The sequence below is a fragment of the Coenobita brevimanus genome, chromosome 70, assembly GCF_032717465.1.
Source record: "Coenobita brevimanus isolate Jiangsu-jjx chromosome 70, ASM3271746v2, whole genome shotgun sequence".
Classification (NCBI taxonomy): domain Eukaryota; kingdom Metazoa; phylum Arthropoda; class Malacostraca; order Decapoda; family Coenobitidae; genus Coenobita; species Coenobita brevimanus.
Genome location: NC_137023.1, coordinates 56,584,966 through 56,602,610, shown reverse-complemented (window position 1 = coordinate 56,602,610; position 17,645 = coordinate 56,584,966). Strand labels below are relative to the sequence as shown.

At 45.1% G+C, this 17,645-nt stretch overlaps 1 protein-coding gene across 1 annotated transcript in view; it reads left to right on the top strand.

Moving 5' to 3' along the window:
* Positions 1-16,986, top strand: part of LOC145406378 (uncharacterized) — a 90,149-nt gene extending 73,163 nt beyond the window's left edge. Inside the window, exon 3 of the mRNA XM_080277543.1 lies at positions 16,658-16,986. Within this exon, the coding sequence (XP_080133669.1) occupies positions 16,658-16,986 (329 nt within the window). The remainder of the gene's footprint in view (positions 1-16,657) is intronic.
* The last annotated feature ends 659 nt before the right edge of the window (positions 16,987-17,645 follow it).

The window sequence follows — 17,645 nt, the reverse complement described above, 5'->3', positions numbered from 1 at the left end:
ACTGAGGCAGGAAAAACTTGGCTGAAGGTGAGAACTGGCTGAGGGAAGAGAGATAAAGCCCTGTGAGACGTCTTTTTCAGTCTGTTTGTGCCATTTCCAGACGATTTTATTCAGCATGGAGTAATATTTTTGAACTGGAGGGGTTTAGATGTAATTTTAGTCAACCCCTTCAATGCCAAAATCGTCTGGCACCAGGAGATGTAAGCTATAATCATTTTACCCTAACTTGGTCTAAAATTCCCATCTCTCCACATAGAGCCCTGAACTGTAACAAGGGAATGACGCTAGAATATGGTGCTAGTCACGAAGAAATGCTATGAAAAGGATGGAGAGCCGTAACATTGTCCTTACTAAACAGAAGGAAAAACATCATGGAAACTTAGAGCTAATCCGAAAGAGAGAGAATTTTAATGAGGAATAGAAGGAACTAGTGGACGGTACACACACACACACACACACACACACACACACACAGGGGGAAGGGGGGAAGGAGAATACCCCCTTTTGATCTCCACTGCCTTCCTCCGATCCTGGCCTGTCAGGAGGGTAGGTTTTTCTCATGTGGCGAGGCCGAGAGCTCCACCCATCCCTTCCACTACCCCTCCTGGCCATGATATTCCACCTTCACCCACCAACCAATAATGTATCTATACTCCGTTCACTTTAACTTGGCTCAATTCCCTCTTCACCCGTCATCCAGAAAGGCCTCACGTAACTATATGCGTAACTAAGACCCTGGAGTCACTGAGACCCATTTAGATCTATCGCAGCTAAGAACTCTTGTAAGTAAGACCCATTCAGACCTTTCCTAACTAAGACCTGTTGTAAGTAAGACCCATTAAGACCATGAAGACCCTGGATAAGTTAAATACAAGCCACAAAGCCAGTCCTCAATAGCCCCTTCACTTTCAGAGGGCTTTCCTACCCTGAATAAATCGCCTGGTAGCATCAATGAAGGGATGAATAAATGAATGAATGAATAAATAAATAAATAGATAAATAAAGCATCGTAGGGAAGAGGTTAATTGGGGTTGGTGGTGAAAATGTGCGGATGTTGAGCAGTAGGAAGCGAGGAGGGAACTTGGAAATCAGGTCAGAACTACTAAACACTTTCTTTATCTTCCCTATCTTATCAGCAACACAGTAGGAGTAAAAATTATGAATGAGTCTATTTCTCTGCATCTGTGGTACGTGGTGGCAAGTAAAGATGTGTGGTGGTAGTCATAATAAATAAATAAATCTTCCTCCGAGGTTTCAAGATTAAAAAACAAACTTCTTCCTCTGAGGTTTCAAATATATAAAACAGTTTCGATTAGTTGCCAAGTAATTTTTAAGGGTTTATCAGCAATCTCAGTCAATCCTCATAACTTTAATAATAAGAAAGCTTAACTATCGGTACTTTGAAATAATAAAACAACCACAATACTTCACTTTAATCTCGACGTGAGTTCCAGTGGCGAGTGATCTCTGTATAAGTTAGATTAGGTTAGATTAAGTTAGGTTAGGTTAGGTTAGACTAGGTTAGCTAGTAATAAATAACTAGCATACTACACTCTGGCCTCGATGAGTTCCAGAGGCGTGTGATCTCTATATTTAGGCGACGGAGGGAGGGCGCGGGGCTGCTCCGGGGGCGGCTGTTCGGCCCTCCATTAAAAACTCATGTTCGCCTTTTTTTTCCCCTACACCGTCTCATTTTTCCTTCTCACTTCTTTTTTTTTTTTTCCCCGGCATCAAAGGCAGGCACAGAGTTTTTATTAATAATTTCACCGGAGCTAATTATTTTTCGGTGCATGTTTGTTTACGGTTTCAAATAATTTCACTACAACTACTTGGCTTTTGAGTTTAAATTGTTCCTCGGAGCCTTAATCAATTACTTTATATCTATTATCTCAGGATATGGTTAGTTCCTGGTGCGTTATTATTTTCTTTCATACATTTGTGCATTCTATATATCTAATTAGTTACTGGTGGCTGTGTGTGCGTTTAAATTATTGAGTTATATCTGTGCGTTCAACTTAATTATAACTCGGAGCCTAATTAATTCCTGATGTTTGTTTACGCGTTCAAATTATCCACTTATATATGTGCATGTTCGGTTTAATTATACCCCGGCGCCTACAATCAATGGCGACTTGTGTCTGAGCGCCGAGGAATTAGAGGCCGAATGTGTCAAAGGAGGCTGGAGGGACAAAAATATAAATAAGATGAAGCGCGGCGCCCTTGGATGTGTCAGGCGTTAATGGCTCGTCACCAGCTACATAACGACTGATTTTCTAGGGGGGGGGGGCTGACCTCCTCCACAGGGGCTGGGGACGAGAAGGAGGGTTATTGCGGTCGAGAAGAATACGTCGTTCATTAATACTTTTAGCTGGGGCTCTATTTTGGACCAGGCCAGATGCACACACGCTGTCTAAGCTTAACATGTCAACATCCCACACTTACTTCAGCGTTTATTTACTTTTTGTTTTCATTCACCAGGCTTATTCAGAACTCATGATGGATATTTTAAGTGGTTGCTGGGTTGTCCTCCGGCTGAATAAACTAGTGTGGCGTAACCGAAGGGATGGCCGGGATAAATTAACCACCCCTGAAATATACCTGGCCACCCAAGAGGCCACAAATCTCGGGGAAATACCTCTGGACTCCCACAAAATTCCTTCTTGATTTACTACATAATTTTTCTTAGAAATATCTTGACCACTTGTAGTTGTTTATTTAGTTACGCTTCTGTCTGGCAATAGCTAGAACAAAATCCTCATGTCAGGAATTAACGCTGTAAATCAAAGGACCAGTCTCACTCCAAAATAAACAACACCGTGAATTCCTCGAGAGAAAGGACGACGAAGAGGCCGAAAAAACTTTACCCAGAACTGCCACTCATACTCCGCGCAACAAGACCCTCGAATAACTCTGATTTCGAGTAATAAGAGCCCTGAAATAACTGTCACCCTTCAGTCCGTCTGTGTCTCGAGCCACCTGCACCCAACTTCGTCGTTCTCGTCACCTACCCCAGCAAAAACTCCCGCCAATCGAGCTGTCGTCGCGCGGATCCGGGGCGGTGTCGAATTCGGCGGCGCATCTTCACACCCTTGAATATTGGTGATCACGGAGTCGAGAATTATGTGGTGTCGAATTCGGCGCGCCATCATCATTATTATTCTTATTATCTTCATCATCATCATTATCGTCATCATCATCCCGCCCTTCATGCTCTGAAAACTGGTGATCACAGGTCGAGGCTTATGTACAGTACAAATGGCTGTAGTGGATTTGCTTTCACCTAATGGAACTGAACCACTCTCCAGGTTAAATACTAAGCTGTGAGAAGTGTTATTCGATAAGCCTTAGTACTGAGATAGGACTGAGTCTCCTTCGTTACTAATCAAATCACCCGCCTGTGGTTGCATGCCATCTAATAATCCTTAGTAATGAGATAGGAATGAACCTTCCTGGCTATTAGTCCAATCAGCCCTCCTATCTGACTACATTTGGCTATGGGCTGAGATGGAAGGGTTTTTGATATTCGTCAGGTTAAAACAAATGTGCTTTAGGTTTGTGAGGTGGAGCCAGGGATCCAGGAGCTTGAATGACGCGTGAATGATGGTGTGGCCCATTTCCCCATGCATACCGGCAGCTGAGAGTCCACTAATTATTATCATTTATGAAATAGTTCAGACCCCTATTTGTGGTTAGCCTGCATCCCACTTTACAGAGAGCATTTAGCAGCGTGAAAGAGAAGTCAAATGGATTTTAAGAATGGCTGTCAGAAATTGGGATGTTACATGCAGCGTCGACTTCTTGTCACACGAATGCTGTTGTAAAATTAAAATTGTTTACTATCAACAGTTTGAGGTGTTTTACGATATTGGAGATTCGAATATTTTGTTACGGATGATTGTACTGGAGTGTGAAAATTGTACTGAGAGAGAGAGAGAGAGAGAGAGAGAGAGAGAGGCGTGACAGAGGGTGTGGGGAGGGAAGGAGGGGAGTGTCCTACAGAGCTGGGTTGTTGTGTTTGAACCTTAGCGAAGAAACCAGAGCCCGTCACCCTATCCTGGCCAAACATCCCGCCCACCCACCCACCCTGCGTCCAACCCCACCCCACCCACCCACCCTGCGTCCACCCCCACCCACCCACCCACTCTGCTTCAACCCCACCCCACCCACCAACCCTGCTTCAACCCCACCCCTCCAACCCAACTACCTAACCTGCTTCCACCCTCTTCTTAATTCTCACACCCACACCTCTAAGATTCCTCCTTTCATCCATAGACTCTCTCTCTCTCTCTCTCTCTCTCTCTCTCTCTCTCTCTCTCTCTCTCTCTCTCTCTCTACCACTTACTTCCCTTCCACTCTTCCATCCAGCTTCTTCCACCCTCTCAATACTCACCTTTCCTATACCTACTCTTATAATAGTCTCATTCCTTCTCCAGTCTCTCAAAATTCTGATTCCCACCCTTCCACCCAGTTTCCCACCCTTCCACCCTACTATCACACCCTTCTAAGACTCCCCTTCCATCCCTCCATTCCACCATATCCTGTCTGGATGAGGGATTTTTTTTTTTTAGTGCCCTTCAAAGATGCTCATTCCCACACACACACCCATCCACTCACCCTCCTGTTTTCCACCTTTTCTTTTCCATCGATCCACCCATCCACCTTCCCACCCTCCCACTCACTCACTCACTCATCCTCCCACCCACCCACGACTCACGTACTCACTCACTCCTCTCTCATCCACTCCTATCCTCACACATTCATACACTCTGAGAGATGGTGAGAGAGCGAGAGTGTAATGACCTTGGTGATGATGGTGGTTGTTTTGTGTGTGTGTGTGTGTGTGTGTGTGTGTGTGTGTGTGTGTGTGTGTGTGTGTGTGTGTGAGAGAGAGAGAGAGAGAGAGAGAGGGAGAGAGAGAGAGAGAGGTCCGTGAAACAGAGTATTGAGGATGGTGAAAGGATGGTGTGGGGATGATGTCTATGGTGATGGCTAGGATGCTGCCCCCTTCAGTACCATGACATCATTGTTTTATCTTATCCTTGTTGCTTCCAAACTTTTTATTTTCAGCTTCGTAAAACTTCTCAAAACAGGCTGGATAAAAAAAACCCTCTAAACCCTCTTAGAACGGTGACCTCTCTTGTTTAATTCTTACAAACCTCAATTTTAATTTGTCCTCTCGGTCTGAGGGGGCTACAAAAAACCACTACTAAGCCTTTCAGGACGATGATGTCTATAAGTGTTCTCCCTGCCCACAGACGGTTTTTTCAATGTTAAGGGAAACTAACACTGAGAGGAGGGTGTGAGTTGGGGGGAGGGCAGCGTAATGGCAGAGGACGGGGCGACATGGAGGCGATAGAAAGATAGATAGGGGAGACTTTTTGCTGCTGAAGGGATTATAGACTTTGTTATGAATGAAAAACACGAATAATCTGGTGTATGGGTTTTTATTTTGTGTGTTTTCCTTCCTCTGTTCATCTATTGTAAAAAAAAAAAAAAGACAGATTTCTTTAACCTCTTTCTCCAGTGACGGCTTTAATTTCATCTTTTGTTAATGAGGAAGATAATTTACTAGAAGGAATAATTTTATAACAACATACCTGTTTTTAATTGACAAATGGGTGTAATTCTTCTATTTGAACAGTTTATATAATGTCTGTCTCTTCCAATATTACATTTAAACTCAATTACTAAGACTGACACCCAACCTATGTTTATTGTTTATTTATTTTCGCACCATCTCAGTGTATTTTTTTTTCATGCATTTAGTAATTCCACATCTCACACCTATCACCGTCTCTTCCTTTCCAAAATACACCTAAATTTCCCTGCTTACACCTATACTATACACCTACACCTGTTCTGGAAAAGACTATGAAATTATACATAAAATGTCAGAACACTAAGGTGGATCTAGCAAAAAAAAAAAGATGATAGTGTAAGGGTGATGTTATTACGTGGGGATAATGATGGTGGTAATGAGGTGCTAACAGAGATAATGATGAGCGTAATGATGCCCAGCTGACAGACGAAGGATAGAGTTCTTCGAGGGTGATGCTGAGACCGCTTATGGTGTTTACTCTCTCGATGCTGCGGCGAATAGTATTGAGAGAGAGAGAGAGAGAGAGAGAGAGAGAGAGAGAGAGAGGAGGGGGGAGGAAGAAAGCATAGATTATTGAACACATCCACGACGACCACGACCCAACACACACACACACACACACACACACACACACACACACACACACATATACCATGGCTGTCACCGTAAGTACACAGAGACACGAACATACTCAAAGGTACACAAACGTAGGGTGATGCATACAAACACACACATTCACTCTCACATACACAATAAATTCAACTTGGCTCACATGAAGGCACATACCATGACCACACATACACACACACACACACACACACACACACACACACACACACACACACACACAGCACGTGACACTCAAGATCTAGGTTTGTAAACACTAGTTAGTCACGTGACCTGAGTGTTTGGGTGTGTGGGGTTGGGGAAGAAGGGACAGGAGAGAGAGAGAGAGAGAGAGAGAGAGAGAGAGAGAGAGACAGACAGACAGACAGACAGACAGACAGACAAAGACAGAGACAGAGACAGAGACAGAGAAGGGGGGTTACTGCAGGGGGGATAAGTACGGACAGGCAAACAGACGGACGGACCCCAAGCCCAAACGGATCTTGGACGGATGGACAGGATAGGAAAGAAAAATTGATCCTAGAAAGCTTGATCCTACATAGGCTACTTCTCAGTCCAGTATAATGAGTTGGAGATTTTTTTTATTTTTTTAACTCCTTCAAGCACAGGGATCTCTCGAAAACTGTGTGAATTTTCCAGTGTTTTTTCAGAATAAACTACAAACAAATCTTCGGGAAGGAGGGCTGAAGGAACAAAGGATTTCTAGCCTGCATTATTGGTTCATTGCAAAGAAAACAAAACAAAGAAAACTAAATTCAGTATCGCAAACTTAGAATTTAAAAACATGCATGTCATAGGATGGATGAATGATGAGCTGCCTTAGATCGCCTCGGAAAAAACAATGCCTTTGGATTTTTTAGCCTCTTTTTTCCTTCCTTCTCTCCTTCCCTTCTTTCCTCCTTCTCTCCTCTCCCGTTCTCCGACCCGACCAAGAGGGGTATTCTCACACGGTTAGGAAGCTTTCTAACACCTCTTCCTTACCGGTTTATTTCCGATTCTCCTTCGTTACTAGATTCTTGTGTGTTATTCACGCAGTCTATGTCGGTATCAAAAGTATGTAAGAAGAGAAAATCAGGACGTTATTGGGCAGTTTGGGAAATAAATCGTTAAGAAAAAGGTGCTAGGGAGAATATGGGTCCAAGGGTTCCGCCATCCCAGCCTTCCCGGGCGTCTACCTCTCCCGGTATAAATTAAACGCTCACACCGGCGTAAATTACATACTCGGCTCAGCCCTTGAAAAATCACAGAACCCGTCTTATCCTTGGAGGCTTTCATCTCCTCTCCTACTTCACTTCTCAGACGGTAAGGAGGAGAGATAAGAAGGCAGGACGACGTGGGAAGAAATATTGGAATAGTTTAATCACACCAGCGTAAATCGAATTCTCGGCTCATTCCTCAAAAAAACACAGAACGATTCCTACATATGGAGCTTTCAATCCTCTACGTTACTTTTCAGAGGGTAGGGATGAGAGATGAGAATTTAGGACGATATACACGAGATTATTGTTTTACTCGCCATTCACATTTTTTTTTTTATATATCAAGAATCATAAAAAGGGTTGTGAATTAGTCAGCTTTGCAAGAAAATGAATTTGTAATAGTATCATAATTCCTCTAGGCGCGTAGGGGTCCAAGACTAAATAATTATAATCGTAATCTATACTCCTTTTACTCAAACCTGGCCCTGATTTTCGTCCTTTTGCAGCTTATTTCACGCATTACATTGGCAAAATACGACAATATTAGGGTCCTAACGCTATATACCCTTGTTAATCTAGTTTCACAGCTCCGCATGGAATATTGTGAAGCGGCAGTTTTAGGTCAAATAAAAATAGACAGAGTAGAGCTTCCCGGCTGATAGTAACCCGATAGGAAAAAAATACCATGGGCTGTAATATACGATGCAAAACAGTTTATTTTTCCATTGTTCCATTTTTGTCTGGCCTTGACCCCCCCCCCAGCCCCCCAGTGTGACCTACTTGTGAGGAAGGTCTGTGTAGTGTTAAAGTATTTTGTGTAAAGTTAGGGTAATATTTCCCCTCGTCCCCTGTCAGTAACTTGACCCTTGGGGGAATCTGGGGAAAGAGAGAGGAGAGGAGAGGGGGAGGTGGGAAGGGCTAGGAGAGAGGGGCAAGAGGGAGGGAGTGGGAGGAGGGGATAGAGAGAAGGACAAGCAAGGGAAGGCTAGGAAGAGGAATGAGAGGGGAGGGATATCTGAGGGGAAGGGGGAGTTAGGGGAGGAAAACTGGGGGGAAAGGGGGGATAGGGAAAAGGTAACCATGGATCGGGTAGGGGAAAGAAAGAGTATCGGAGGTGAGGGGAAAGAGGGGAAGAGACAAGAGGGGAGGGGAAGGAGAGGAAACCAGGAGGTGAAGGCAAGGGGTGGAAGGAGGGGGAGAGAGAGTTAAGGAGTGGAAGGAGGAAGAGCGACCAGGAGAGGGAAGGAGGGGGAGGGAGAGGAACGAGAGGAGGGGAAGATGGTAAGAAGGGACCCTGGGATGGGGAGGTATAAACACTGACCACGTGCTCTCCTTTCACCCCCTCCTGTCTCCTATCGTTCTCCTGTCTTTCCTCATAAATCTCTTTTCTTCTCTCCTATTTTCCTATCCTCATTCTCCTTTCTTTTCTCCTAAGTGTCACCTGTTTTCTCCTCCTCCTCTTCTCTTGTTTTCTCTCCTGTCTTTCCTTGTCCTTTTTCTGTCTCCCTTTTCCTCCTCCTTCTCCTCTGCATCTCCCATTTCTCTTATACGTCTCTCATCTACCCTCCCATCTCTTTCCCACTTTCCTTTCTGTGTATTGTCACTTCACCTTTCTCTTGTCTTAATATTTTCTTTCCTCTTCCTACTCCCTGTCTTCTACCTCTTTTCCTGTCCTTCCGGAAAAAATACAAAACAACACACTCACACACCCATACCCACACCCACCCACTCATCCACCCACCCACCCACCCACCCACCCACACACACACACACACGACTTGGAATATGGCTGAGCGATTGATACATTTACAACAGCACAGTCATACAAACGTCCCTCATACTCCGTCTCCATCCCCCGAAAGGATGATTGTGGACCGCCGAAGAAGCCCAGTTCAGCCAGTAGTCCACCGGGTTCACGGGCTACAACAACAACAACAACCACTACTACTACTACAATATTAAAAGGCTATTCTCCTTCAGTACGATGACGCCTATTTTCATTGCCATCAAATAATTTCTTGAAAGTGAGAGAGAGAGAGAGAGAGAGAGAGAGAGAGAGAGAGAGAGAGAGAGAGAGAGAGATGAGAGGCTGAGGAGAGAACGAAAGGGAGAGCGTGACATAAACAGGGGTAACTGAGACCGGAAAGGGACCTGTGCTAATTGCCGACACAAACATACGCCTTTTTGAATCACCGACACATCGCTCTCGCTTTTCTTTCCTCTCCCTTTCTCTCTCTGTCCCACCCTCTCTATCCATCTATCCGTCTGTCTATCTATCTACCTATCTCCATCTGTCTGTCTGTCTGTCTGTCTATGGCTCAATCTATCTACCCATCACTTTAAAGACAGAAAGAAAGGAAGGAAGACACACCATGGATAGACCAGAGAGATAGGTTATTTTCTGCAGAGAGGAAGACAGAGAGAAAGAGAGCAGACAGATGGTGTGATTATTTTTTGCTTGGCGTATTGTCCGTGTGTGAGAGAGGTGATAATGGCGGGGCGTGCCTGGCCAGACAGTGTTTATTGACGACCACTACACCGATATGTCGCCACGGCCTCGCTTAGTGCCTTTGTTTACCCCACCCTGTAACATTAAAGACTTGTATTCTCGTGGCCCCAGTAGGCTCCCTGATACCTGTTTATTTCTCCTGTATTCTCGAGGTCCTAGGAGGCTCCCTGGCACCCCTCCCTCGCTTGTTTATTTCAGCGTGTGACATTTATTTACCCGACTCTGTATCACTAAGAGGCTGTGAGTTCTGGCCCTAGCACGGTCACTGGCTCCTCTCTCTCACCTGTTTGTTTCTGCGTCTGACAACCTTGATTCACCATAATGTAACACTAAGAGACCGTATGTCCTTGTGGCATTAGGAGGCTCCCAGGGAAGCAAGGAGTGTAGCCAGGGGATGAGTCGGAGCTATGACCCCTGCACAGACCATAATATTAATTTAACAAGTGCATTTTTTTTTTTTCCTAGAGAAAAGCTTATACTGTGGACATTAAATTGTGTAGAAATAAAGGACCAAGTAAAACACATGGATTCGTTTTACGGTGGACAAGGCTATTTTAAATTATTTTTATTATTTAAACCATTAACAAATCCGGAATTTTGGTACACTGGTAACAAAGCTAACAACTACTGCTGTGGACATGCATATTACCGGATATCTGAAAAATGGGTCATAGGCCTGATTTTTAGTAATGCAGGATATTAATTTACTGTTTCCTCTTCATTACCCTCCACAGAAAAAAAAAAATCAATTTTCACAGATTGTTTTGGCTTCATCTCCATAAATAATAATATCCTAGCGACGCCATTGATATTGTTCTGCTCCCACCCACCCCCCTCTTCATGCTAAATACTGGCTAAGCTCCTCTTGTAAATCTCCCCCCTTGTATCCCTCCTTCATCTCTTATTTTCTGGCATAATTCTTGGGACCTTCTCTCCCTCCCCCCAGTTTAATTCCTTGTATGATATCTTTTAATTTACCGCATTCTACCTCTACCTTCCAATCCGTCCAATGTTCCGAAATATAACTCTACTTCTCATGAATAAGTCGACCACAGTTTCAAAATACTGCCCTATTGCCTGTTACACGATCACTATTCCGAAAAAAGAAAAAAAATCATTGATCCAGACACCCATTGTTTCGTCTGCAAGGAAGTGTATATTATCAACTTTAAAATCCCGGTGTGTACAAGCTAGGAGTGTGAGGGATGGAGATGAGTCAGGGAGATTAAAAAAATGTAATGTGTAGGCTACTTCTCCCTTCCTTCCTCCTCGACCCGTTTTCTACACCTTCCTCACACAGCTCGTTTTTCTCACCCTACTTCCTCCCTCAGTTCGCTTTCTTTACCCTACTTCCTTCCTAAGTTCGTTTTCTTTATCCTGCTTCCTTCCTCAGCTCGCTTTCTTCACCCTAGTTCCCCCTTCATTCCATTTTTTTTTTACCCTGCTTTCCCTTTCAACCAATTCTCTTTATCCTGGTTCCTCCATCAGTACGTTTTCTTCAGTTTTCCCTCAGCCTATATCTTTTTTTTGTCTTCCTTCCATTTCCTTCCATTTTCTTTACCCTACTTCCCCCTCGGCTCTTTTTCTTTGCCTCACTTTCCCCTCAGTCTGTTTTCTTTACCTTAATTCCCTCTAATAATAAAAGTTGCAAAATTCTGGCAAGGTCATGCTTTGTTTTTTGTTGTTCTTTCAGGGGATTGTTCTTGGATGTTCTGGCTTTGGATGAGCGAATGTCTTGGTTATTCTTCACTCTTCCTCATCTCTGTCTGACTTATGCAGGTCTGACTCCTCCTTCACATCTCCCTTTCCTCTCCTCTTCCTCACCCTTTCTCACCCTTTCCTCACCCTCGCGCTCCACTTCCTCACCCCCCTCACTCCTTCCTCACGCTCTCACCCTTCCCTCACCCCCTCTCACCCTTTCCCCAAACTCCCTCATCCCTTCCTCACCCTCCCACACCTTTTCCACACCCTCCCTCATTCCTTCCTCACCCTCACTCCCCCCTCACCACACACACTCTGCACTTCTTCATTCGCACATTCTGACTTTTCCCTTTCACACCCTCCTTATCTCTCTCTCTTTCTCTTTTATGTTCTCACTTCCTCTTTCACACCCTCCTTATCTCTTTTTTTTATTTCCTGCTCATATCATTGCCATACGGTTTAATTCAGCTGCTCGGTGGTATCACTACTTGAAATCTTGGGTCTGAGGAATGTGTGCTAAAGTGCTAGGATTTGAATTCAAGAGAGGGACGGAGGTTGTTCTCAGGGTTATAGGAAAGTCTCTAACGACTGAAAAAGACTGAATGCATTAAGGGAAACCCGGCTTCAACTGTCCTAAGACTTTCATACCGTGACAACTTTTTAAATCCACGACTCTCACTCAAACACCGCGACACTAATGCACTGGATGCTTGCTGTTTGTTTGGATAAGAATCAGCTACCTTTTTTTTTCTGCATCTTGGAAATGCTCGAGCGTAACGTATACCTGTAGACGACACGGGGGGTGGGGGGAGGGGATATATGGGGGGAGGAGATACCCGGGGACTGTGCAGGGGTCGGTTCCATTGTCGGCCTCTCGTGTTTGTTGACTCGAGGCGGCGGGTCCTTTGTGCACCCTGGAGGTACACCCTTCCACATCCACCCCTGCCACCCTACCATCCCTACCCCTCTGCCCACTCCTTTCTCACACCCCTGCCACCCTCACCCTTCCTTCCTTGTCCCCTAGCCACCCCCATCCCTCTCTTCCTGATCCTCTATTACCATCCTACTCTCCATTCCTTGTCCCCTCCTACCATCTTACCCTCTCTGCCTTCCTCCGCTCCTCTCCCTTTCCCCCTTCCTTCTTATCTCCCCTATCATCCACACCCTCCTACTATCCCACCCTTTCTTTCCTGACCCCCAACACTCCGAACCCATCCTCTCTGGCCTCCTCCCTCTACCTATTACCCCTCTCCCTTCTTTCTCACTCCCTTCCCCCTTCCAGAGTCCCCTCTTTATTACCACCCCCACCCCTTCTTCCTCACCCCTTACCACACCCACTCCATCCCCCTCACCCCTTGCCTCCTTCCTGACCTATGTTTCCCCTTTCTCTCCCTGTTTCCCTTTTTCTTTACCTCCACCTTCTCTCTCTCTCTCTCTCTCTCTCTCTCTCTCTCTCTCTCTCTCTCTCTCTCTCTCTCTCTCTCTCTCTCTCTCTCTCTCTCTCTCTCTCTCTCTCTCTCTCTCTCTCTCTCTCTCTCTCTCTCTCTCTCTCTCTCTCTCTCTCTCTACTTCTCTGTCTGATCTCTCCTTCCTTCACCTCCACCTTCTCACCCCTACCACACCCACTGTTCCATCCTTACCCCCATTCCCCCCCTTCCACCCCATTTCTCCCTCCTTCCCCTTTCCTCCACCACCTCCCTCTCCTTCCTCCAGTTTGCGCTCGCTTTTTTTCCCTCGACTTCCCACTCTTCCCTTTGCCTGAGCACTTTCCTCTCCTCCCTTTCTCCTTCCCTTCTCATTCTCTGCCTGGTTTCCCTTCCCTTAGCCTCTCATCTCCCTTTCCTCCAGTCTGTTTTCCTTTTCTTTCAGCTTTCCCTCCTTCTTACCCAACAGCTCCCTCTCTTCCCTTTCATGCATCTCCTCCCCTGACCTGATTTCTTTCCTTCTCCCTCGCGCCTCCTTATATTTTTACCCTCGTCTTTCCCCTCCCCCATCTTCTTCCGTTACTTGTGTTCATTTTATCCTCTCCTTCCTTTCTACTTTTTCTTCCTGTCTGTCTAGTCACCGCTTTCATCTTTTCGCCTCCCTTCGCTTCGCTCCATGCAGCGCCTTCCTTCCCTGCTGCACTCTTTCACTTCTGTCTGTTCATCACTTGTTTTATTCTGGGATTTGGCCCTTCCTCTCTGCCTGTTACACCTTCTCTTTTCCTCTCTTCCTCCAGCCTTCTTTCTCATCCATTCCTTCTTTTCTCTTTATCCTATACGATCCATTCCCCTGATCCTCCTCCCTCTTCCTTCATTGCTATCTTTGTCTTATTCTCATTGTGTATCCATACTCTTTGACGGAAACTACTTAGTATGAACCAACTTTCTTTTCCTGCAAGCATATTTTTTTATTTTCTCGTGAGCAGCTTCCATCCTTCACTGAAACATTTCTTCCTATTCTCCTCCTCCTCCTCCTCCTCCTCCTCCTCCTTCTCCTCCTTCTCCTCCTCCTCCTCCTCCTCCTCCTCCTCCTCCTTCTTCTTCTTCTTCTTCTTCTTCTTGTTCATCCTCTTCTTCATCTTCTTCATCATCATCACCATCATCATCATCATCATCATCATCATCATCATCATCATCATCATCATCATCTTCATCTTCTTCTTCTTCTAACATTCCTTCACATTGACTGGCTTTTATATTATCCTTTGTCATCATCTTGTCATGTTTCTTTCAGAGGGCATTGATGATTTAGCTTAGATTATACACCTCTAGCCTTAATCTAGCTAGTGGCGGGACTCTCCATTGCCAGCGTTATTCAAAAAAATATTCACTTTACAAAAACAGAGGTAGGGATCATAAAGACAAATTAAACAAAAACAAAAAAAATGGAGGGGGAGATGGAAATAAAAATGTATCGAACTTTATATGCTGGTAAATGAGGATGTTTAAAGAATACATGTTAATCAAGTGTTAGAGAAAAAGACTGAAAAAAAAAAGAAAGGTCAATATGAAGGGGGAGATGGAGATATAGAAAATGAGACTGAGTTAGAAAATGGTGGAGGGAGTTGTGCGTGTGTGTGTGTGTGTGTGTGTGTGTGTGAGAGAGAGGGAGAGAGAGATCCGAGGCTAGGCTTGGGGGAAGAGACAGCTCCTTGTGGCCATCAGTCAGCACACTCCTCAGCCATGGGTGGTCCTCAGCACACACACACACACACACACACACACACACACACACACACACACACACACACACACACACACACACACACAGGCATTACAGGGCTGGTCGAGTCGGCGTGAAGAATGTAGCTGATGCGTGGAGACCGTCGTTAGGGGTGTCAGGAGGGCGTGGAACTGTCTGCGGGGCTGTCAGGAGGGTGTGGGGTCCTTCAGGAGAGCGTGAAGGCTGTCTGTGGGCTGTCAGGAAAGCCTTGGGATTGTCTTTGAGGCTACTAGAAAGCGGGTGGGCGTTTTAATAACGAGATTTGCGTGGTATAGTGAAGAAAAGCTGCCAGGATATAATTTCGTTGTGTATCTACATGCCGTCTCGCCCTAAAGATTATATGCTGGTTAATATGTGCCAGAAAGGCATATCAGGCGAGCAGGTCAGGGCAGCGTGACCCTCGCTGCGTCTGTCACCAACCCGCGTCTTTACCTCCCTCATGTAAACTGCCGGGGCGTCTGGTAGCACCGTAACCCGAGACCCCTCACCCCGCATGACCTGACCCCCACCCACATGCCCCCATACCTTCATGCATGGGGTGAAAGAGAGAGAGAGGAGGGGGGGAGGAGGGAAAGAGGGAAAAAGCATGGAGAGAGGATGGGCGAGGATGAATTTGTGAGTAACATTGTAGAAGATTAGGAATGTGGGTCGTGAGATGATAGCTGGTTACACGAGGGAAAGGCTAAACAAGACACTACCTAAGTCCTCCAGTTCAAAAAGTCTCAATAGAGCTTAATAAAATCGTTAGGAGATGACAAGAACAGTGTAAAATTGACGTCCTACATCTGAAGCGGTTAGAGAGACTCTTTCGAAAGAATGAGAGGCGAAAGAAGAAAGTAGCCTAGGTTGTTCTTGGAAAATCGACTGAAACAGGAGTGAATGGAGGAAAAAGATATGGAGGAATGGTTTGTGAGGTATAAATGAGCATGAAGGACAGTTTAGCGATAAAAGAGTGAGATGAGACTGAAGGATATATGATGAGGATGACTGGGAATAGAAGTGGAGATGATAGTTGAGAGAGAGTGTGAAAAATGTGTAAAAGAGTAAAGACAAGGATGATACGGATTTTGAAAAGAATGAAGTATAGAGTTTTCAGATATAAAATGGGAGAAAACCTATACAAGTCAGTTAAGCAGGTTAATTAGAAAAGATGCCATGAAGGAGGGTAATTTTAAAAGGGAACACTGAGACGATGAGGGAGGGGGGCACCAAGGGGAAGAGAAAAGGGGAGGGGGTCACAAGGGGATGAGGGAAGGAGAGGGGAACACCAAGGGAAAAAGAGAAGGTAAGTGGGACACAAGGAGAAGAGGGAAGGGGGAAAAGGAATCTTGGGGAGAAGGGAAGAAGAGGGGGACACCACGGAGAAAAGCGAAGAGCAGATGCACTAGTGGTACTTTCCACAATCCGTCCCTATTCATCCTTCCCATACGGTTTTTCCAGTTCCATAGATTCCATAAATATTTTTCCTGTTCTTGTAAAATGCTTTTCTCACCGTCTGTCTCACTAGAACAATTTCAGAAATTATCAAAATGCTCGCTGGAAAGACACTATATCCGCACACTGAAGAAAACGAAGAACTTGATACTGGAATGTTGATTAGATAATATAGGTCTATGTGGAACAGTTGTTAATCATAGTTAAATGTAATCAGTTGCTCTCGTCCTATGTTCCATGTATTTTACTCACAGGATGAAATAAAATTGCATTCATATTTAAAATCCCAACACAGAATTATTGTTTACCTATAACCACTCATCTCTATATTCTCGGTAACAAACCTGGATGTCTTTAATTACACGTGTCCTTTCTCGGCAGGCATGCGGCAGCAACAACAACAGCAGCAACAACAGCACACCCAACAGCACCTCCAACACCAACAACAGCACCAGCAGCAACAACAGCAACAGGCGACCCAGCAGCAACAGATGACGTCAGCGGCAGTGGTGCCAGGCAGCTACGACAAGCGAATGTGGACACCGCCCTCCTCCATGCCAGGAGGTGGAGCTCTGACGCCAGCCCAGCCCGCCATTGGTACATCTCTGTGTCCCTCCCCGCCCCACTTGCTCCCCCCGCCACACCAGGCCTCGCACACGCACACACCCGCCCCGCCCAACTATTACGACTCCATCAAATACTCCATGTAACTTGTCGCCGAAACACAAAACTGATGTGTTCGCAGAAAGAGGTCGTGCAGATCCCTTTTTTTCTTTTTTATGTGTGTGCGTGTGTGTGTGTTCGCTGAAAGAGGTCGTGCAAGTTCCCCCCCCCTCTTTTTTTTTTTAAATTCCCCCTGAACTGTTACTTCATCAAATCCTCCATTTAACTTGTCGTCGAGACAAAACTCATGTGTTCGCAGAAAGAGGTCGTGCAGGTCTTTTTTCTTCTTTTTTTTTTCCCCGAACAAGAGTGGTGCCGTGTGTAAATAAGCTATCCAGGTTGCTCAGAGACACAGAACTCGACTCTCACCTCCCCTATATAGACTGTCTTCAGCAACCCACATTATAGCCGGGAACTTGTGCAATATCTCATCTATACTTAGTGCAGCTATGTGAAGATATAGAAATGTACAGTCGGGAAGAAACAGAGCAATGTGTGAACTGCGAGATAGAAAGAAACTTCAGGAAAACGTGAGGCACAGAAAACCAAAAATGAATAAGTCAATCCGAACATCATCCAACCCAAAGTTCTTGTGTTGCAAATTGTTGTTCGCGACTGTGCATGCTGTTTTAGTCCTCCGAGATGTTATTAATTCTTTTTTTATATATTTTTGTAACTCTGTATTAGTTTTGCAAAAAGAATTATG